The 23,458-nt window shown below is 42.4% G+C and overlaps 1 protein-coding gene across 1 annotated transcript in view; it reads right to left on the reverse strand.

The window, feature by feature from the left end:
- Positions 1–4,100: 4,100 nt before the first annotated feature.
- Positions 4,101–23,458, reverse strand: part of RAB31 (RAB31, member RAS oncogene family) — a 154,382-nt gene continuing 135,024 nt past the window's right edge. Inside the window, exons 6-7 of the mRNA XM_054460787.2 lie at positions 20,839–20,948; positions 4,101–7,441 (exon numbers count right to left, since the gene is read on the reverse strand). Coding sequence (XP_054316762.1) covers positions 7,344–7,441; positions 20,839–20,948 — 208 coding nt within the window. The 3' untranslated portion in view covers positions 4,101–7,343. The remainder of the gene's footprint in view (positions 7,442–20,838; positions 20,949–23,458) is intronic.

Below are 23,458 nucleotides of genomic sequence, written 5' to 3' on the forward strand. Positions count from 1 at the left end.
AGCTTTTCACCACCTCCTGGAAGGGAGCCCATCTCCAGCTCTCCACCACCCCTTGGAAGGTGACCCATCTCCAGTTCTCCACCACCTCCTGGAAGGTGACCCATCTCCAGCTCCCCACCACCTCCTGGAAGGGGACCCATCTCCAGCTTTCCACCACCCCCTGGAAGGGATGCATCTCCAGCTCTCCACCACCTCCTGGAAGCGATCCATCTCCAGCTCTCTGCCACCTCCTGCAGGGGACCCATCTCCAGCCCTCTGCCACCTCCTGGAAGGAGACCTACATCTCCAGCTGATATGGTTTGGCTTTGTCCTCACCCAAATCTCCTCTTGAATTGTAACTTCCACAATTCCCATGTGTCATGGGAGGAACCCAGTGGGACCTGACTGAATTATGGGGGCAGATGTTTCCTGTGTTGTTTTCATGATGGTGAGTTGGTCTCATAAGAGCTGATGGTTTTAAAGTGGGAGTTTCTTTGCACAAGCTGTCTCTTTGCCATCCACATAAAATGTGACTTGCTCCTTGCCTTCCACCATGATTGTGAGGCCTCCCCAGCCATGTGGAACTGTAAGTCCATTAAACCTCTTTCTTTTGTAAATTGCCTAGTCTCGGATATGTCTTTATCAGCAGCATGAAAATGGACTAATGCAAAGAATTGGTACCAGGAGTGGGGTGCTGCTGAAAAGGTACCCAAAAATGTGGAAGTGACTTTGGAACTGGATAATAGCAGAGACTGGAACAGCTTGGAGGGCTCAGAAGAGGAAGGGAAAATGTGGGAAAGTCTGGAACTTCCTAGAGACTTGTTGAATGGCTTTGCCCAAAATGCTGATAGCAATATGGACAATAAAGTCCAGGCAGAGGTGGTCTTAGATGGAGATGAGGAACTTGTTGGCAACTGGAGCAAAGGTGACTCTTGTTATGTTTTAGCAAAGAGACTGGCAGCATTTTGCCCTTGCCCTAGAGATTTCTGGAATTTTCAACTTGAGAGAGATAATTTAGGGTATCTGGCAGAAGAAATTTCTAAGCAGAAAAGCATTCAAGAGGTGACTTGGGTGCTGTTAAAGGCATTTGGTTTTATAAGGGAAGCAGAGCATAAAAGTTTAGAAAATTTGCAGCCTGGCAATGTGATAGAAAAGAAAATCCCATTTTCTGAGGAGAAGTCCAAGCTGGCTGCAGAAATTTGCATAAGTAATGTGGAGCCAAATGTTCACACTCCCACCCAGTATCTCCCAGGTACTCTAAATGGGGCATGGAAGTGAACCTAGGGAGCCAAATGTGTAAGATGGGGGGACAGAAGAGAGACCACTGTGGACCCTGTGACCAGAGGTGAGAGTGGGCATGGGGCTGATCACCAGAGACCAGGCTGGATGAGTCAGACCTTCACAGAAGGCAAGAGGTGCCAATGAGGGGCAGCAATTAGATACATCCCCTCCCTGTGGGTGCAATAAGCCCTCCGGAAGCTTCAACACATCCTTCTTTCCCATTCAGTCATCCTGGAAGAAAGAGCAGAGGGTTAAATCCTGACAACAAGTTGAAGCCTAAGACAATAGAAGCCACTGTGAACAGCTGGAAGACTACCTTCAGCTTTCTGCATCAGACAGAATGGGGCTCATGCCACATCACGAGGCCATGAAGCAGCACATGGAGAGGCCCACCTGGTGAGGAATGGAGGCTTCCTGCCAACAGCCAGTGAGTGAGCCACTTCAGCAGCAGAATCCCAGCCCCAGTTCAGCCTTCAGATGACTGTAGCCCCAGATGACATCTGAAGACCCCTAGCCAGAACACTTAGCTAAGCCATTTTCAACTTCCGCCCCTCAGAAACTGTAAGATAATAATTGTTTATTGTTTTATGCCAATTTAAGTTTGGGGCAAAACAAATGTGTTTTGCAGTAATAGATAATATTTCTGTTATACAGACACACATAAAGGTAAAATTAATTTCCAGAAATAGAAAAGTAGAATTAGTGTTGGGAGGCCGAGGCGGGCGGATCACGAGGTCAGGAGACTGAGACCATCCTGGCTAACACGGTGAAACCCCATCTCTAATAAAAATACAAAAGATTAGCCGGGTGTGGTGGTGGGCACCTGTAGTCCCAGCTACTCGGGAGGCTGAGGCAGGAGAATGGCCTGAACCCGGGAGGCAGAGCTTGCAGTGAGTGGAGATCGCGCCACTGCACTCCAGCCTGGACAACAGCATGAGACTCTGTCTCAAAAAAAAAAAAAAAAAAAAAGAAAGAAAAATAGAATTAGTGGCTTATAGGATATGATAATTTCAAATGTTTTTGACATACATTGCCAAGCTGCTTTCTAGAAAGATTACACCAATTTATACTCTGACCAGCATATATGGGACTGCCTATTTTCAGGATATCAGGCAACACTTGGTGTTATCTTTTCAGTTTTTTAATAGAACACTGGAACGGAAGGGAGAAGATGGCTTCACATATGTACAAAAAGCCAGTTGCTGCAGTTGTGTCTAGAAACTTGAGAGGAGACACTCTTGGAGATGAATGCTCATGAAATTGGGATGAAGTCTCTCTCCTCTTCCAACCTGCAAATCTTGCTCTCTGGACAATACCTGCCAGAACAGGAACTATTTGAAGGAACAGGAACTATTTAGAGCAACCACAGGGAATGCTGGAGTCCAGCTGAACACAGCCTGAGCTCCTTGTCCTTGCTCTCCAGGGCGCCCTCAATCCACCAGAGTTGTTTTGTAAAAATGTGCAAGTTGCCATGAAGGCCTCCCAGCCTCAGGGCATAACTCCTCAGACACTGGTTCTATTAAATACACCTTGAGGTGGGACAAAACAGTCGTGCGGGAGGGGGTGGTAGAAACCGTGTGCAGAGTGCTATTGACATAGAAGTCTGGGTTGCACAAAATCTGCCATCTGAATCCAATCACGGGATTATTTCCAAAAACATCTCCCAAAGTTGCTATACACAGGTAACTGCTTCTTAGTAAATGCAAAAGAAAGGCATGTTTTCTCATAAAATTGGGTCTCTTGTTGGTGATGGTGGGTGTTTCTACTTTGATTACATATTGGAAGCATTTCCTAGCAGGGGCCTCAGACAGCGTCTCCAATGCTGAGAACATGAAGGTGCTGCTTCTCTCCTCTTCACCTCCCACTTTCCCAGTCTTCGAGATGTCGAATGAAGCTCTGCAGAGAAAACATAAACCCCACAAGGGCGTGAATGTGAAAGTGTGTGTGTGTGTGTTTGTTGGTGTCAGGTAGTGGGGGCTGAGACAATGGAGGAGACGGGATGGGAGTGAGTATACCTCATCAAAGTAACTGACTTGGCAAATACACTTATGATGTCTTTCTTGCATATTAAAGAAGTCACCCTCATCCTTTATTATTTTTCTTGTCTCCATTCCCCTTCCTCTTTGAAAAACAAAACACACAGAAAAATATAAAGGCTAATAAAACACACACCTTGAAATAACCAAATGTTATCCTTTTGTTGTATTGGCTTCAGATTTTTCTATCATGAAGTAAATACAAATGACAGATAGTTACATCTCCTTTGTTCTCCCTGATCCTGTTCACTTCTCTCCCTCCCCTCAGGTAAGGACCATGATGAAGTTCGTGTTTTACTTTCTAATTCTTTTAGCACACAAACACATTCATAAACAATGTGTGAATTATTGTTCTGTGTGAGTTGACATGCATTGGTACTTATTCAGCTTGCTGTATTCACTCAGCCAGGGCCACAGGTTGGTTGCCCAGGCGATGCACTGCACAGTTCCTGAGGGTTGCATTCATACAGGCCACTACGATGGCTCCCTTGGGGATGTGCAGGATGGCAGCCTGCACTCCAAACTCTGTTTTTGAGATCCATGTTGATGCATGATAGTGAGTTCATTTTCATTACCTGATAACTTTCATCATGTGGCTGGGCCGCATTTCATTTTTCCACTTCCTTAGTGGAAGGCAACATTTTGCTACTGCAAACAGTGTTTCAGGGAACATCCTTATGCATGCATGTCTGCATATGTGCAGGTGCACACATTTCCCTGGGGAATCATCATTCTCTGTTTGAATTAACTGTGATTTTTAAAAAATGATTCTACTGAACAGTGTAATAAGAAAAAGACAAACGATAAAACTTAAAATATTTATTAGTATGAATCAGTGTGTGTTAAACAAAAAATAACATACAATTGGGCATTGTTGATGGAAATGCTTTACTACAGAATAGAATACATGGTGGAAAGGTCCTAGCTGACTGCAGCGGTGTCTTGTATGTGCAAGAACTGGGTCCAGCCCAGACGGAAGCTCTTTACAAAAACACGAGAAAAGGGAGCAGTTTGCACAACAGGGCAGCGCCACTGGATTACGGGGTCTGGTTTCAACAATAATGTTAAAACAGTAAGCTAGATATCCAGTCGGTCTGAATACAGTTCAGAGCTCTTTAGTGTATAAGCTAGCTCACCATTCAACTTGCCATGAGCATTGCAGAACAGTGAGAACTAGAGCCCACACAAAAAAGCTCAGTTTCAGCCACCACATGCCAAGGTCCTTGACTGTAGAGGAGATATTTCACTCATCCAAACCTTTCTCAGAAAATGAACTTAGTTCCCATTGGGGCACAGCCCTTATTGTTAGCTAAAAGTTAGTTTCGGGTCTTCAACCTTTTAATCTTCAAGGTAACGTCATATTCAACAGCCTAATGTGCCATTTTTAACCATAAAATGGCAAGTCAATTATGTGGCGATGTAAAATGCTTGGACAACTCCACTGCCATTCTCAGAGATTTCCATTGGGAAGCCATCCCTCTGAGAAGCCATGCCTACCTTATATTAACACATGGCTAGGGGCCGAACTCAGCCAGTGAAATGGATTACATGTCGGAGTAACACATATACAATCATATTTACACAGATACACACTCATGCCACACATGAAAGAAAAAAAAAGGGAGAAGGAACAAATTTTGGAAAATGATGCCAAGGATGCTACATCACATGAAACTACCTGAATTTTTTTAGCAACAGTAATTTCCAGGCCTTTACATAATATTACATGGTTATGGTTCAATTATTAGACAGCCAGGAAGTAATCCCGAGCCAAAACAAAGGAAGGTTGTAAAGCCTCGTTGTAGACAAGGCCTGAGCATCCACAGAGAAGATACAATGTTTATGTGAATCCTGGTGTGCCCAAGTGTGATCTGCTCTCTTCACTGACTACTCTGAGTGCTGATGAGAATATATATATTATCCTCTGACTGGCTTGAATAGCTAAGGCAATACAGAAAGGTAACACAGTGGTTTCACACCCTCATGTGCTTTTGAAATAAAACCATGGGCTTATTAGTGGGTAGCTCACTATGTGTGGCTAAGACTAGACATTTTATGCAAAACACAACCACTGCAAACCCAGCCCAAAGATGCAAAACTCTCAGCTAGGATACTTACCCCTCAGCTAAAAAACCTGAACAGCTGTCTAGGGATAAACCCAGGTTCTCAGGGAAAACTGGATGAGGAAATGTTACAAAATAAGCCTGCACGTCAGCTGGAAAGAGGTCACTTCAATTTTCAACTCATTTTTTTTTTTTTTTTTTTTTTTTACCTTTGGCAAGGGGTATGATCATTTCTTGGCCTGCAAGCACAATCATGCCAACCATTAATGTGGACAATGTGGAAAAAACCCTAAAAATCCCTGCAAAGGCCCTGTCAAAACATCCAAATGCCACTTGCTAACAGTTTTTGAGGTACCTATTTGGGAGAGCCAAGTGGAACTCTTGAAGCAAAATAAATGTTTCCCAGCCTTCACATCCTAACACTGTCAATGAACTCTCTTAAGTTGAGTGAAGTGGAAGCGTGCTGAGTTACTGAAGTGCCAGGTCTTTAATCCAATCAGCTCACGACCTCTTTCCTGACTTTCGCAATATAGATTGTCAATAAAGGTTAGCTGTCCCTTGAATGCTCATGGCAAAGAAGGTACCAACTGGCCCTGGTTAGCACACAGCATGATTAACCATTTCTGAGCACCAATCCTAATGTCCTTTAAGAATCACCCCCTAATATAAGCCCTGGCAGGAAATCAACTGCTTCTTGATCTCAACTTTTTGTGAAAGTTAGAATGGTAAGAGAATTTGAATTTTCAGTAGGAATCAGTTCTCTTCCTTCCCACGCTTTTTCTTCCTTGACTTCCTTTGGCTTCAAACATCTTTAATTAATTGAGCAGACAGGGAATCTGAAAAGGAAGGTTTTCATCGGAGCCCATTCTCAGTTCCTTGGCATTCCAGGGTCGGACCTCTGGTTAGCCCTAAAACCCTTCTCCTCAAGCTAGAAATATAAAAATACTTTTTCTGATTTTGTAGTTTTTTTGGGTCTAGAATTTTAAAGTGCTGATACTTCCTCTGGCTGACTTTCCTGTAACCTATTATTAATTGCTATTATTAGAAGTTTGCCCAATGATTTAGATTCAAACATTAAATTTAATTCTAGTTCATTCTCTTCCCCTAGATATGACACCAAGAGATATTCTCTTAGTAAAATAATACTAGGTGCATTAAACTTCTCTAAGACAGGAGGAATGTATTCCTGCGGAGGAGATGCATGTCAGGTGGTCTCTTGAATAATGTGTATATCCTGCATCTCTCACCACTTACATAGTGATTACTTAAATCACTCTTTCAAACTAGGCCACCCAATCCTAAAATTATATGGAATAATTTAGTTCGATTTGGTTTGTTTGGGTATATATGACCATAACTTAGAAAAATGTTCACCAATTAAAAGTGGTGTAGACCACAGTTTCTAATACACTTTTCCTGGCTTCTGTAATAGCTCAAGTCTCAGTCTGCGTGATGGTCCATTGACACTTCTCTGATTTCCTTCCAAAAAGTAATAAATAAAGGCTTACTTCCAAAGCTAGCTAAAAACTAATCTCCTGAACTAAATTTGCCTTTCAGTGAAGGTTGGTTAGGTAACAAAGGCAATGACACTGAAGTAGTTACTGGAATTTGGATAGGTAGCACAGGAAATCCGAGTGGAATGCCACTTTAGAATCTCATACACATAATAAGGTAGTAAGACTTTTGTACACATCCAAGAATTTTTAAAGGTATTTTTTTAAGCAAAAATGCAACTACATCCCTTCCATGTGCATTTCACACACTAAAGGCCATTTTGTGGTGGTGTGGTGGGTTTTCCCAGGGTTTTCTAAAATCCTTCTCAGGAACATTTCCTGTCCCGCCCCCTGCAGGTCTTCCAGGATGCAAAGCCAGTGTGCTCACTCTTCTCAAAGTGAGGTGCCAGGCCACTGAGCGTAGGGTCCTTCAGCAGCGCACAGGATGTGGGCTCTGGCTTCTTCAAGTACCATGGACCACGGCCCTTGGGTCAACAGCACCGGCGGCTGGCTTGAGTGGTTGGCTTCTCAACTTTGATTATTCCATTGTTTCCATTTTCATGGGGGTCCAAGGGTGGGATCTGGCGGCCTGGAACAAAAAGGAGGCCAAAGGTGAGTTCCCTTTCTTACAGCCAACACTGCACACACAGATTTTCACCCTGCTTCAACACTCCTGCTTAATATTTGGGCTGTGCAGAAAATAAAGGTGTTCCCGGAGGGGGTCCTTTCTCCTTCCTTCCTTTCCTCCCTCCCTTCCTTCTTCCTATTCTTTCCTCCCTAGTTCTGCTGCATGAAGCCCAATTCATGGGCTTAGGAAGTTCAGGTAAGGAACAGTCCAGCAGTTTCCTGATGGTGTGGAATTTCTGGGCTAGGAAGATGCACTCCTGGGGGCAGTTCCCATCCAGCCTCCGCTCATCAGCGCACTCTTCCCTCCCTGCCTTCCCAGAGACCCATCCTGATTTAATGAGCGGCTTTCATGGTACCGTGACTCCAACAGTAACAGTGAGTACTCATCCATCTTTTCTGCTTCTCAAAATAGAAATAGATTTGAATTGTAATCTTCCTAGCAGTGTCATTTATTAACACTTAGCCCATCATCCCTCATCCTGCCAATGCATTTAGATCATTAACTGGAAAGCCCTATAGAGACACCTTTCATAGGAAACAGTATTTTAATGTCATCAACAAGTAATCTTATTTTTACTTAATTTAATTTTAAAAATTATCAGAGAGTCTCTATAAATAAACACGAAATAAAAATTAAACAGGCAATGGAAGGGGCCAGGGAGATGATAGCTAAAGGGTATGGGTTTCTTTATGAGGTGATTTTTCTAAAATTGACTGTGCTGATGGCTGCAGAGATCTGTGAATATACCAAACACCACCGAATTGTACACTTGAAATGGGTGAAATGTATGGTATGTGAATTTTATCTCAATAAAGTTGTTTTCTGAAAAAAGGCAATGGAATCTGGAAATAACCTTAGTAGCTCCCAGTTTTCAAAGATTTTCACAAACACCATCCTCACCTCCCCCTGTGAATTTGATGTAATGGTCGTTATTATCACCATTTCACCGTGACTCGAGAACTTGAGCGCTTTGCTGAAGGTCCCATCAATAACAGGCAGTAGCACAGCTGGTGCTTTGATTATAATCTACGCCTTGACTTCCTGATGGGTCCCAAGGCCTGTGCTCTTCCCACTGAACCACATTAGCTCTCTCTGCTACTTTTCTATCCCCCTTGAAAAAGGCATGAAACACTAGCTCTAAAATGAGGATTTTGTTTTATTCTTGAGACAGCGTCTCACTCTGTCACCCAGGCTGAAGTACAGTGGCTTGATCATGGCTTACTGCAACCTCAAATTCTGGGGCTAAAGGGATCCTCCCACCTCAACCTTATGAATATCTGGGACTATAGGCGTGCGCCACCATGCCCCGATACATTTTTTTTTTTTTTGGTAGAGATAGGGTCTTGCTATGTTGCCCAGGCTGGTCTCAAACTCCTGGCCTCAAGTGATCCTCTCACCTTGGTCTCCTAAAGTGCTGAGATTACAGGTATGAGCCACCAGGCCTAGGCTAAAATGAATATCTATATCTATCTATCTATCTATCTATCTATCTATCTATCTATCTATCTATATATTTTGTTATTGGCTAGTTAGTGTGTTCATTTGCTAAGGAACCAGTAATTAGAAGTGGAAGGGAAATTGGTTCTAAAGACAAAGTCTTTTTTTTTTTTAGTTGTGGTATCTATTTATTTTTCCCCAGCACATCTTAAAAATCACACATGGGCATTTGCTTAGAGAACAGTACAGTCTAAGAAAACCAGTAAGAGGAGAATCTGAACACACACTGAAAGCACGGAATACTGACTATGTGTTGGGCCCTAACAAAGTCTTTTAATGCAAGTGGATGTTACCTAATGACCATATAGAGCGCCAAAACACCCCAGCAGAGGTGCATTTCCACAATGGACAAAAAGAGTTGATTTCAAAGGTAATAATACATTGTGTAGATCAGATGGTATAGACAGTCACCAAAGCTTAAGCATAAAGATTAAGGTCACCAGCATTTAACTCCAAACTCAAAAGTAATAGTAGAGATCTTCATTTGATGATGAAGCAAATGAAAAGTTTGCAACAATTTCTGCAGCTGTGGCTTTTGCCATTTTGTGTAGCCAACAGAGATCTACAGAGTTTTTGCAGGCCATCCCCAAAACACTTCAGTCCTAATCCAGGAGCAAAGGAGACCGTAAGTATGAATTTTCCTTTTCTGGACATGCTATTCTTTTAAATTTATCACAATTAAAAGGGAGTAAACAAAATGCCTCTTCTACTTGGTCAACCTTAAGTGATAAATAGAGAAGGAAGTCTCCAATGACTACCAGTACTCTTTAAAGATCTAGCCAAGTCAGATCTTGCCAATAAAGTTACTTACTCCTGAAGAGAAAGGGGTGACAGTGTCGAGTTACATCATTATTGAAGTTAGTAATATTTCAGGAGCCTCCTGAGTGTGTTATACACTGCAATCAGGACTTTTGCTTTTGCACCTGAAATAATTTTGGACAGTACTATAATTCTCATGGGTCCAGCTGTTGCCCTAGTTAGCCAAGAGCTGTTTACTTATCAGTAAAAGGAGTTGACATTTTAGCATTTTCTACTGTATCAAAATCAACATCCTATGTTAACGTCAACTTTGTGGTGTCCTTATGCTAACTCTAATGTTAGCAAAACAGCATTAGCTTTTTAGCTCTCCATGACTTTACTTCCCTCATGTCTTGTTTTCATAAGTTTTTTGCTTTGGAAAGTACACAAATTAAAGAAAAAGTTTATATGTAAGACAGTTATTAAAGTGACAAAACTATAGTGAAAATCTAGAAACAAAGAGCGTACAGATAGCAAAGTAGGATGCCAGGAAGGTCTGTCCACACCTTTCCTCGCTTTCCACCACCTCCTTCCACTTTGCTCTTCTCATTTCTCTCCCCAGTCAACAATGAGCACTGATGCATAGAATGCATATTGAGGAAGGCTTGGCTCTGTCTCAAGGAGACTCCCCTCCTGCATGTTGTGAACTCTTAGCAGCACTCCTGAATCAGCTGTTGAACATGGCTTCTTAGGAGTGCCACGTTCTTTTATCTTCAGAATATTCAAAATTTCACTTATTAGAGTAAAATATTTCTCAAACTTCATTTTTCTCCTTTGGTAGAAAGAGTTTTGAGATGTGAGAGAGTCAGCATTCCAGTTCAATGAACTTGGACCAGTTATTTAAAACCTCCGAGCCTTCCTTTCCTCACCTATAGAACGAATGTGGGAAAGGAACACACACAGCCGTCACTAAAAGGGGAGGAACCAATGATGATGGAGGGAGTTCCCAGCAGTTGAGGGCTTCTGGGCATGGCTCATGGGTTTTGCATGGCGGGGAGAAATGCTGTGTGATTCATGGTCACGGTCAATTCTCAGGGTTCAGTTAGTGGACCGGGACCCACCCTGCTCATCTACAAAACTCTCAGCCTGGGATGAGTCACACACATGCCAACCTCAAACACAGGGAGAAGGAAATGCTTCCACACAGAGAAAGAGAAAAGCCAGATCATAACAATGAGGCCGGCACCTTTAAAAGGAGAAGGGAGCCTGCACCAGGAAACCAGAACGCAAAACCAGAAAGCAAACCCCGATCTTAGGGCCTAAGGTATTCAGAACTTACCGGAAGGTTCAAGGCACTTACACAAAGACATGGTTTTGGAAAATGGCCATGGCATTCTGTACCAAGGTGATCACCTTGGAACACTGTTGAATCAGTATTATTTACACAGGCGTAGAGCAGGACAAAAATATATACACAAACATCTGAAAAGGCTCTGAGCCTCGTCTGTAGGTTTCCACTCTTACAAAATGTGCTCTAAGTAGTCAGCCTCCAGAACAAGTTGTCCTTGAGCACCAATTTGAGGCCAGAGTGTTTATTTTAATAGGGTTTGGATTTTGTAAGATGCTGTCTAGGAGAAGTTTAAAAGACTTTTTTTTTTGAAGTTCAGTTTTCCTGAAAGTTGACAGTCTAGAGGAAACGCAGGTTTTAGAAATGATTCCACAGGAACACAGTATGTGAAAACAAATTCCTAGCCTGTAAGTTTTATCCTGGCTCTGAACTGGGCTGTCATGCATTTACACACAACAAAAATAAAACAGCAAGCTTAGCTGGGGCTGTTCCCTTTCCCTGTGGACCAGCCATTTCCTGCACGAGCGCTGATTCTCCCGCTAACCATTCCACTGTATGTAATTCTTCTCTCCTTTCATTCCAGTTCCAGTATTTACCTGGCTTGGTTGTCTTTTGTTTGGTGTTAGCAATGCTGGCAGTTGCTGTGTAACATCCATTTCTTGATCTGATTTTCTGACTCATCCAGATGAGTAACTTGACCAAGTTTGCTAGGACTTGGCAGTACTCACTCTTGATAATGACCTCTAGCCTCTAGCCTCTAGCCATGTAGAGAGGGGGTCTCTGGAACACAACAATGACTCACAATCATGGAACATTGCCCTAATAACGTAGAACAGGGGGACACACACATGCTACTTGAAGTTATTCCCTATCACTCTCCTCTTGCTGCCATAAAGAAGCCAATATTAGGATTACTAGAAGGCCCTGAATATTAGGATAAAGAGGAACGCGCTACCTGCTATAAAGGACCGGAATGGATTCTCAGGTGGGAAGCTCATTGGGTCAGGAGGCCTGGAAAGCCCAGGTCAGGGGTTAGGTGAGCCTTAAGTGTGCCACGGGGAAGCAGGAAGCACAGATGGAAAGGGACACTGTGGAAGATGCTTGGCAGGAGGTGACAACTGCCTGGAGGCGGGAGAGTCAAGACAGAGACCAAAAAACCTGAAGTTAAAAGTCTAGGGAGGTAAAGAAGTGGTGATGCACCTGCACGAGGGGAAACAGGGGAGGCCACGATTGCTCCAAAATGCTGAGGTGTCCAACACAGAGGGACTTAAGCTACTTTAAAATCATTAGGCTTCCCCCCTCATTCTCAGCAAACTAACACAGGAACAGAAAACCAAACACCACGTGTTCTCACTCATAAGTGGGAGTTGAACAATGAGAACACATGGACACAGGGAGGGGAACATCACACACCAGGACCTGTCGAGGGGTTGGGGGCGAGGGGAGCGAGAGTATTAGGACAAATACCTAATGCATGCAGGGCTTAAAACCTAGATGATGGGTTGATACGTGCAGCAAACCACTATGGCATATGTATACCTGTGTAACAAACCTGCATGTTCTGCACATGTATCCTGGAATTTAAAGTTAAAAAAAAAAAAAAGAAAAGAAAAGAAAAAAAGAAAACCTTTAAAAAAATCATTAGGCTTCCCTACCACTCAAAGGCACCTTTCCCTTTCTCTTTTTAATTGATAAACTTTATTTATTTATTTTTTGAGCAGTTTTTGGTTTACAGAAAAAAATTGAGTGAAAAATAGAGAGTTGGCATATACCTTCCTCTCCTCATCTTCAATTTCTCCCATTTTTAACATCTTGCTTTAGTGGAACATTTGTAACAACTGATGAACAAACATTTGCTGAAGACATTACTATTAAGGATAGTCTATAGTTCACAGGAGGGTTCACTTTTGGCACTGTATATTTTATGGGTTTTGATAAACGTATAATAATATGTATCCTCCTTTATAGTATCAGACAGAACAGTTTCACTGCCCCAAAAATCCTGTGACCTACCAATTCATCCCTCCCCCAACAACCCACAGCAACCACTGATCTTTTCACTGACTCCACAATTTTGTCTCCTCCAGAGTGTCATGTAGTTAGAGTCACACAGTATGTAGCCTTTTCAGATTGGCTCCTTTCACTCAGCAATATGCATTTAAGGTTCTTCCACATTTTTTATGGTTTGATAGCTCATTTTCTTTTTATTCCTTATAATATTCCATTATATGGATGTATCCCTTTATTTTTTTAACACTTAGAAATTATAAGACAGAAAAAGCACAAATCAAAAGGGAAAAAATCTGACAAACTACACTTCATCAATAATTAACCTCTTTTCTCCAAACAACACTGTCAAGAAAATGAAGACAAGCCACAGCCTGGGAGAAAATAATTGAAAAACAAATATCTGATAAAAAATATGTATCCAAAATATATAAGTAACCTTTAGAACTCAACAATAAGAAGACAAACGACCCATTACAAAATGGGTAAAATTTGAAGAGGCTCTTCACCAAGTTATACAAATTGAAAACAAGCTCATGAAAAGACACTCAACATTACTAGTCATTAGGAAAATGCAAACAAAAATCACAATGAGATACCACTATACTTCCTTTTGAATGGTTAATATTTTACAAACCGACAGTACCAAGTGTTGACAAGGACTTGGAGCAACTGGAACTCCCACACATTGGTGGTGGTAACATACTGTAGTAAAACCACTTGGAAGACAGTTTGGCATTCTAATCTTAGAAAGTTAAAAACACACCTACCAGATAAACCAGCCATTCCATTCCTTAGTACTTATACACACAAAGACTTGTACATGAATACTCATAGCACCCTTACTGGTTATCACCCAAAACTGAAAACAATCCAAATGTTAGGTGAATAGATTAACAAATTGTGGTTTATGCATGCAATGGAATACTATTCAGGAAAAAAAAAAAAAAGGAACTCAGCAAAATCCATATTGTCTTAAACTCTGCAGGAAAACTGATCTAATTTCTTGGATAAACAAATTGCATAAGGGGAAAAAAAGAAAGATGGAATGGAAAGCTATTGCTTAAGAGAGGCCTAAAAGACACACCAACTAATTCCAGCATGTGGAGATTATTTCCATTCTGATGTAAACAAATGGTAACATGCAAACAAAGAAACCATTTATGACAACTATGAGCTTTTCGGAAATTTGACCACCAACTGTTTATTTGATGATAGTAATTAATATGATAACAGCATTCTGGTTATTAATATGATAACATAGTTGTCATTGTTTAAAAAAATTATGGACAAAATATTTACAGATTAAATTAGATGTCTGAGATTCTCTTCAAAATAATACAGGTGGTGAGCACAGGATGGGATACAGATGACACAAGCTTGGTTTCGAGTATACAATGGTTCACTATATTATTCAGTGTACTTGTGTATATGTTTGAAATTTTACATAATAAAGTGTTTTTAAGTTCCCTGGAATCTGACCATCATGAAACAACCACTGTTAACATTTTGATATGTGTCCTTCCAAGAAGGATATATTCTTGGAATAATATTTATCATTACATATATTTCATATATTATGAAATATATGAAATATATTGAAATAGATGATGAAATATTATGAAATATGAAATATATTATGAAATAAGGATATTATATGAACTGCTCTGTAACTTCCATTTCACACTCAATGACTGATCTTTTTATGTCAGTAAACAAAGATTTATGTCATCCTTTTGAATCACTTGTTTATATGAGTGTACCACGATTTCTTAAAAACTATTTCCTAACTTTTGGACAGTTCAGTAATTTCCTGTTTTCTGCTATCATGAATAATGTTACAATAAACCACGCTGTGCAATGAGACATGATATAGACAAGCTAAGAGCATGTGCCCCAGAGCCTGCCTGCCTCTCACTTATTAGCTGTGTGCCCTGGGGAAAGTTACAAGCCTCTCCAGGCCTCAATTTCCTCACCTGTAAAATAGGGATGATAGCAGTGCCTACTTCATAGGATCAAGGGTGCATTAATGAGCTGAGTATACATTTCAGCAATTGCAACAAAAGCACAGAATCAGAGCTCCATACATATTAAACCTTGTTATTATGCTTGCACATCTGAACAATTTCTTCTTTAGAATTGCTGGAATAAAAGACATGCCTTTTGAGACCCAACTTGCCCATATGCTGAAATGACATTATTTTACATTCACTAAATTAACTTTTTTGGGGTAAGAAAGTCTGTCCATTTTCTTAAGTGGATTGCATTTGGTAAATTAACCTTTTTTGGGGTAAGAAAGTGGACAAACTTTGTCTTTGTCCTTTCCTTGTCCCTCAACTGCTAAACTTACCTTCACCTGACAGCTTGCTGTACTATTATAAAATCTGCAAACCTTTTGCTTTGCTTTAAAATTTCTTTAACCTGCTATTAACCAAAGATGCCTAGAGCACAACACTCTTGTGAACAAATGTTTCCAGAACAAGACATGATCGCTACCCACAAGTCTTAACTTGTTGTCTTTCATATTAACACCCTATTCCAATTTTCCAAGCCAATATGCTTGTACCTCTAAATATATTTACCTTATTTATTTATTTATTTTAGAGATAGGATCTCGTTCTGTTGCCCAGGCTGCAGGGCGGTGGCACAGTCATAGCTCACTGCAGCCTCAAACTCCTGGGCCCAAGTGATCCTCCTGCCTCAGTCTCCAGAGTAGCTGGGACTACAGGTGCACACCACCATGCCCATATATTCACCTTAATAAAACAAATGTTTCTCACCTTGCTCTCAAACTAACAACAAATATAAAACCTAGTCTAATGTCTCTAGTGTCTCCAAGTGTAATTTTCAGGAGAAAGTCCTGCTTTCTCTGCCACAGTCAACATTTAAATTAACTGGAGCAAAATGCATAGCTATTTTGCTGGGTTCCACCCCAATCCAGACATTTTTCTGCTGAGCCTGTAGCTCCACGGGACTCTCTTTGCCGTCAGGAAAAGTTAAAACACTTCTAAAGAAATATTTGAGTTGAGTAATTAAAATCCACAAACCAGCTGGCCATGGTGGCACACACCTGTAATCCCAGCACTTTGGGAAGCCAAGGCGGGAGGACCACTTGAGCCCAGGAGTTCAAGACCAGCCTGGACAATACAGCGAGACCTCATCTCTAAAAATAAAAAAATAATAATAATCTACAAACCAAAACGTGGGTTCACCACATCCAGAATCCTATATGCTAGGCTCATAACCAAATCCAGCCCAGAGCACTTGTTCCTATGCCAATCCTCCTCATTCTGGGAAACAGAACCCGGGGATGACTCTTGGTAACGCTGTCTTCCTCATTCCCCATCTCCTTCCAGTGTTATTGGTTATTCTTCCAGAAGATTTCTGAAATCCAGCTCCACTTCCTCCACCCTCGTCCAAGCCACTTCTCTCCTTGATTATGACAATCGCATGCCAACTGATTGAGACGTGGAGACTTTCCTCCTTCTAAGTGTGATCTTTTTTGTAAATGTAAATTGGACACTCTGCACTCCTGCTTTAAAAGCTTGAGGGGCTTCCAATTGTTTCAGAGTATCACCCTGACACCCACGGCAAGGCCCTGCTGAGTCTGTAACCACAACTTCCCACGGCACTCCTTGCTCTTCCTCAAAAGCACCACGCCATTTCCTGCCTTGGGACTTGGCTCCTGCAGTTTGCTCTGCCTGATAGCTCTTTGCCCACTGGCCTTTTCTCGTTTTTCAGGTCCAGCTTAAAATCATTTCCTCAGGGAGGCCTTCCCCACCCAATCTAAAGCCACTCCCTCGCCCCACAGTAACCTCTCACAGTCCGCTCCTTCGCCGGGCAGCACTGATTACCAAGAGTCACCAGACACCGATCTGACTGTGCCCACAGCTGTCTCCCCCTCTCCACTGTCACTGTGCTTTGTCACCGTGCTGTCCCCAGGGTCTAGCATGGCACCTACCCATAAAAGAGTACAGTATATATTTGTGAATAAACGAAACAAGAGTAAGTAGGCTTGTCTAATTTGCTGTTCTTCAACCTTAAATTCCCAGAGAAAAGTGAATACATTTCACTTTATATCATGAGATGAGGACGGAGATCCAAATTCAAAGCCCCGAATTTAGCACCATTCCATTTATTAGTCTCAGCTTTATAGGTAATACAAAAGACAAGCTCCCAAAGAACTTGCAGTCTCCCTAGAAGAACAGACACATACCTAAACGCTTGGAGAATCATTTAAAGATAGAATATGTTTAAGTGTCAAAATGGCAGAACAAACCAAAAGTAACCTCAAGTTTTTACTTTTCTTCCTTGGGTGTAAGAACCCAAGGAAAAAAAAATAAACAAACCCTGGGTAGAAATGCATGGAAGAGAATTAGCCACATGCAGGCAGATAAAGTAGGTCTAAAAATGTGATTTAGAAAAGGGTGTCTGGAGGAATACCAATCAGACGACAATATATTATATGAGGAGGACAAACTGCACAGATCACCCCAAACAGAGAAGCACCTGAATCCTTTACAGGGTAGCTTCAATCTTTAAAAAGATAACATATTTTTGTAAGCAGTCTCTGGTTAGACACTGTATTTGCCAATGTTCAGAAAACACAGTTGTCTCATTTCTGGTTTATGAACACTATGGGACTGTAAAAGAGAAACATTCATCTCTTCATCCGAGTCAATGTGAATTAATTTTGTTTAAGCACACCTTTTTAAAGGGCTTTTATTTTCACAGCTCCTTAACTTTTTATTGCATCTTTTCCCCAGGCATAGGCGACTGTGGAACATTGCTTTGGGGAGGTTAGGTGTCAGCAATATGTAGTTCTATTTTAAGCTCAGGGAGGGGCACATGTAATATAAGTAGGAACAGGGAAAAGAAAAATAAATGAAAATTCTGCGCAATATATTTAGGTGTACTTGGAATTGTCTTTTAAATTAACCTGCAATTAGGCTACAGAACCCCATTCTGAAGAAATTCACCTGAAGGAGAAAAGAGGCAAAAGATAGGCACCAGTGCTTACACATGCAGACAGACAGGCGGACAGATGGACAGATGGACAGACAGACGGATGGATAGATAGACAGATGAATAGACAGATGTACAGATGAATAGATAGATAGACGGACAGATGGATAGACAGATGGACAGCTAGAGAGATGGATATACACACAGATGGACAGAAGCACAGACAGAGACAAACGGGCAGATGGACAGATAGACAAATGGACAGATGGACAGACGGATGGAAAGATGGATAGCCAGACAGATGGACAGACTGAGGTTTTGCCATGGCTGTGTATTTACAAGCTTTCTTTGTCAAGGCAGTTACAACCAAAGTATAATAAAACAGAAACAAACAATTGCTTATGTGACATGAAAGATGAGGTGATATGGGTATTTGATGGCTTATATAGGAATTAATTACTTTGAAACCATAATTACCCATGTTTAAGCAAAGCACTTGTTTTTTCATAAAGTAGACCACCAGGATCTGAGGAATTAATCTGTTCAAAGTCCCTGTCACACACAAGAAGGGATTTATACTGGATAAATGTCTTTTAAGTTATTACTACAAGCCATGTGTGGTGGCTCACACCTGTAATCCTGGCACTTTGGGAGGCCGATGGGGGAAGACTGCTTGAGCTCAGGAGTTTGAGACCAACCTAGGCAACATGGCGAGACCTTGATTCTACTAAAAATCCAAAAATTTGGCTGGGTGTGGTGGTGCACACCTGTAGTCCCAGCTACCCAGGTGGCTGAGGTGGGAGGATCGCTTGAGCCCAGGAGGTGGAGGCTGCAGTGAGCTATGATTGCACCACTGCACTCCAGCCTGAGCAACAAAGACTCTGTCTCAGAAAAAAAAAGAAAAAAGATATTAGTACAGTACTTCCTACTCAGGCTTCTTTTCCTTCGGGTCCTTATTTGATATTTTTAAATTTTAATAATGACTTTCATAAACTTCAGAAAGACTCCCAGCTGGTGCAGAGACCTCAAGCTGAAGTTCAGGTCATACAAGGCACCAGGCTCCCCTGGCTGACCACTGCTATCTGTGCTGGGGGTCTTCCAAGGCCAGGGAGCTAAGGAAGAGGAGGGGGCTCTGCGGAATACGTGGGGCTGTAAGGACGGAAGGTGCTAAGGCAATCGTCCTCAGGAGCTATCTAGCTTCATTCGTTAAAACCACCTGTAAAAATAAAATGTTTCACAGCTGAACATAGCAGAAGAGCCTCACGCCACCAGAAGAGAATGAGTTTAATCTGAGGAAATGTGAGGCTAATGTAATGAGTTTGAGCCCAAACTTAGATGTCACCCAGAGTGACACAACTCCAGAGAGCACCTGCACCCACTGACCATGATGGAGAAGGGAGAGGAATGTGGGGACATGGGGTTTCCCACATGAAATTCCAGCCCCAGCCTGCTAGAGTTCAGCCATTCAGGGCAAGGAGCCTGAAACCATTCTGTTGAGAGTAAGAAATCAAAGGAGGAAAGAAAGGGAAGGTGGAAAGAGGGGAAGGGGGTGAGGAAACCAGTGAAGGAAAGGGCCAGCGGCTGGAGAGGGGAGGCTCCAAGCCATTCTTTTGCACATTTCTTTTGCACATTTCTTTTGCATATCTCTGCATAGTGTAGGTAAGGCAGTCAGAATTCCCCATCTCCAGTGAATTCTCCATCAAGTCAACATAAACAAAAGATTCCCTCCTGTGGGTTCTTGGAGCCTAAAGCAAAGCACTCAAACCAGTTAAACAGAAATCAAAACTGTTCTGGGAAGCCACGGCTTCTCTGACTTTGAGAGCTCTGCCAAAAAGGATCTCAGGCAGGAAAGAGATCAAACCATCAGTTTCCCTTCTGGAGTTGTCTGGAGCTAAGATATTTGAGGACAATTACTGTTTTGGGGTTCAACTTCTCCTAAGGTGGATATTCCAGGAACTTCAAGGCTAGCATTTCATCAAACACCTGTACTTCTCCCAATGTCCCTGATAATGCTCCGGTCGAACTTTCCTGACGGTGTCTCAGAGCACTTTTCCCAGATGGCTGTCAGCAGGGACTTCTCTGGCAGAATCCAGAACAGAATGACACAACCAGAGAACTTATGAAGGTTAAATCTGTTAAGCTGGAAGCCTCACAGCTGCAGATAGATGTGTTGGCAGGGCCACTAGCTGGGAACCAGCTCTGGTTGATAAGGTTATTGCCGGGGAGCCGGCATACAGTGAGCATAACAGGACCCAGCACTGGGACCTGGAAGGAGGCTATCACCCTCCCTAATTAGCTCACCAGACACAAGGGGTACCTGTACACACCAATCCTGTATCCAATTCCCAATTTCAGGTCGCACAGGATGGAAACATTACTTTTTGTAGGAGATTATCAGGCAAAAAAAGTTACTGGAAGGTTCCCTCAGTTTACCTAGAGTCATCCCATCTAATGGGTGACCTTGAGTTCTATGCCTTGTCTATTTTCTCTCTCCTCCTAACATAAAATGCTACAGAATGCATAATTTTCAATTAAAATAAATTTTATTTTTGCAACAGGATTACTTCATTTTAATTTACAGAACTCAGAGTGAACAGGTTCCAGTACAGAATCATGGAAATCTAGAATCGAGAGGATAATAGAAGTGGGTATTAACAACTGCACAGCTGTATATTTTGTATCCATGGCATCCGATAAATTCACACCGAGGAAAAGTTCACTTCAGAGTTCTAAAATGTTATCCTTTGACTCCCAGAAGCATAAAAATGCAAGTTGGGCTGAAAACCCAATTTCAGGTACTTACTGATTCCTTGAAAGAGCTCTTCGATATTAATAGCATTTTTTGCACTTGTCTCAACCACGATGGCACCTATGGATTCAGCGTATTCCTTAGCATCCTTCAGGGGAACCTCCCTGGAAAAGAGGTCAAATATAGACAGGAAATGAATGCTTTTTTCGTAAAATACAAATCACCCAAAAGACCAAACAGCTTGTGCGGCAACAGCTCCCTTATCTTCTTGTAGAATAATAATTCAATCACCTAGTATGGTGATCGAATGGACACCTAGTATGAGTGAGACTTTTTAAAGTTTGAAACCCAGTCTCTGGCATCCATGAAGAAAAGACATGCATATATAAAATAGTGTTCCTGCTCCCTCAGAAGAATTCCAGAACAGCAGGGAAAACCACGATGAATATGGCAGTACACATTTCAGCTTTCAGAGCTACAGCTGATTTCAACTTTTTTCCCCATTACCTGACTCAATATTAAAAAACACCAGACCTCTGTTAGTATGTTTGTGCACACATGCTTTTGTGAAACTTTTTACATCTTATCTTTCACAAATCAGAGAAAATATGTAATGTGCTGTGACAGTTTAGAAACGAGCATAGTTATACCGACCATGGCTACAATACAGGATGGCATATCTGGACTTTCATCTGTAAAAGGATGTTCTCGCAAAGGTTTTAGGGCATGAACTCTATTTAAATGAACAATTAAAAAAAAATCTCCTCGGGAGGCTGAGGCAGGAGAATGGCGTGAACCCGGGAAGCGGAGCTTGCAGTGAGCCGAGATTGCACCACTGCACTCCAGCCTGGGCAACAAGCAAGACTCCGTCTCAAAAAAACCAAACCAAAACAAAACAAAACTCACCCTGAATGCACCCGATTTCATCTGATCTTGGAAGCTAGGCAGGGTCAGGCCTGGCTAGTACTTGGATAGGGTCTACGGCCATACCACCCTAAAAAAAATCTATTGACCTCTTTTCAATGTGAAAATGCTGTGGTGGATCCAAAGATAAAAAAGATGCAGTTCCTATTCTCCAGCAGCTGCTGCATGCCAGTCCCTCTCCCAGGGGCCAGGGAAAACACAGGTTCTGCCTTCTGGCACCTGTGCTTTAGAACACAGACAAACAGGGCTCATCCAGGGGCACTCTAATCCACAACACTGCCACATAAAGTGCTTCAGGAGCAGAGGGGGAGAAAGTGATGTGTTCTGTTCAATGGACCCCAGGAAGATGCCCAGAGGTGGTCACCTTAAGTGTGGCCATGAAGGCTAGGCAAACGCAGGTCAGAATCTGGGATGGGACAGCCTGAGCAGAAGCCCAGAGACAGGAGAGTACACACATTCCCGGAGATTATTAAAAGTTGATTCTGCACCCAGCACTGCTGGGGGTGTTATGGTGGATTTGCAAATGAATGACACGGGCCCGATTGGAGAGAATGTCAGAGTGGTTGGAGCTGAGAGAGGGAGGCACACCATGTCTGTCTATACCCAGAGGCCACTGAAGGACAGGAAGTAACAGGGTCAGCTCCACAGTCTAGGAAAAAATGGTGCATAGAATGGATGCAGGTGAGGAGAAGAATCTGGAAGCTCCTCTAATGCTGCAGGCAAGAGGTAACACAATCCTCGACCAGAAGGATGGCTATTGGAAAAGAGAAGAAGGAGGACACAAAATCAAAACAGAGACAGAGAGTGATGGGACAGTGCCCACCTCCCCGCCCCTTCCTCTACCTGCCTCAGAGCCTGTAAATGGCTTCAAGAGGTTTAAAGTTACCAAGGAAATTCTACTTTGGCATTCAAATTCCTATGGGACTCAAATCATATGCAGGGAAGACCCTTCAGTCCTAGCTGGAAAAGCACCTAACTAGGGTCTACCATGTTAAAGGCGATGGCCCCGGCCTCTCAGCCAAAGGAAATATGTCCCTGGAGCCAAGTCAGCGGATACCTGTGCTTTCAAACTGCAGGGAAAAGTACACCCCAACATTCACTCTCTTGTTTGTAACAGACAAGTCCTAGGCCTGTCACAGGGATTATGCTTGAGTTTTTCTGGCAACAGAACTTTTATATTTGAAAGATTACAGAAAAGTGCTTTTCTCTGTGCAGTTTGGCATGATATCTTTTTTTTTACTTCCTCCTGAAGTTTTTTTTTTTTTTTTTGACAGTGTCTTGCTCTGTCGCCCAGGCTGGAGTGCAGTGGCATGATCTCGGCTCACTGCAACCTCCGCCTCCTGGGTTCAAGCAATTCTCGTGCCTCAGCCTCCTGAGTAGGTGGGATTACAGGTGTGCACCACCACGCCTGGCTAATTTTTGTATTTTTTGGTAAAGACGGGGTTTCGCCACGTTGCCCAGTCTGGTCTTGAACTCTTGGCCTCAAGTAATCCGCCTGCCTCAGCCTCCCAAAGTGCTGGGATTACAGGCTTGCGCCACTGCACCCAGTCTCTTCCTGAAGTCTTTATCAAAGCACAGATAAAGGGTGGGGCTCATCTCTGCCCACAATGTGGTGCAGGAGGAGATGTCACCTACTACCCTACTGGGGGTGGGGTGAGGAGCACCTGGCAAGCAAGGATGCCTCTGGGCCTGCAGGTGAGAGGAAATCACATTCACAGGTGAAGCACTTCCTCAGCCCCTCTAATCAGTC

The sequence above is a fragment of the Pongo pygmaeus genome, chromosome 17, assembly GCF_028885625.2.
Source record: "Pongo pygmaeus isolate AG05252 chromosome 17, NHGRI_mPonPyg2-v2.0_pri, whole genome shotgun sequence".
In the NCBI taxonomy this organism is placed as follows: Eukaryota; Metazoa; Chordata; class Mammalia; order Primates; family Hominidae; genus Pongo; species Pongo pygmaeus.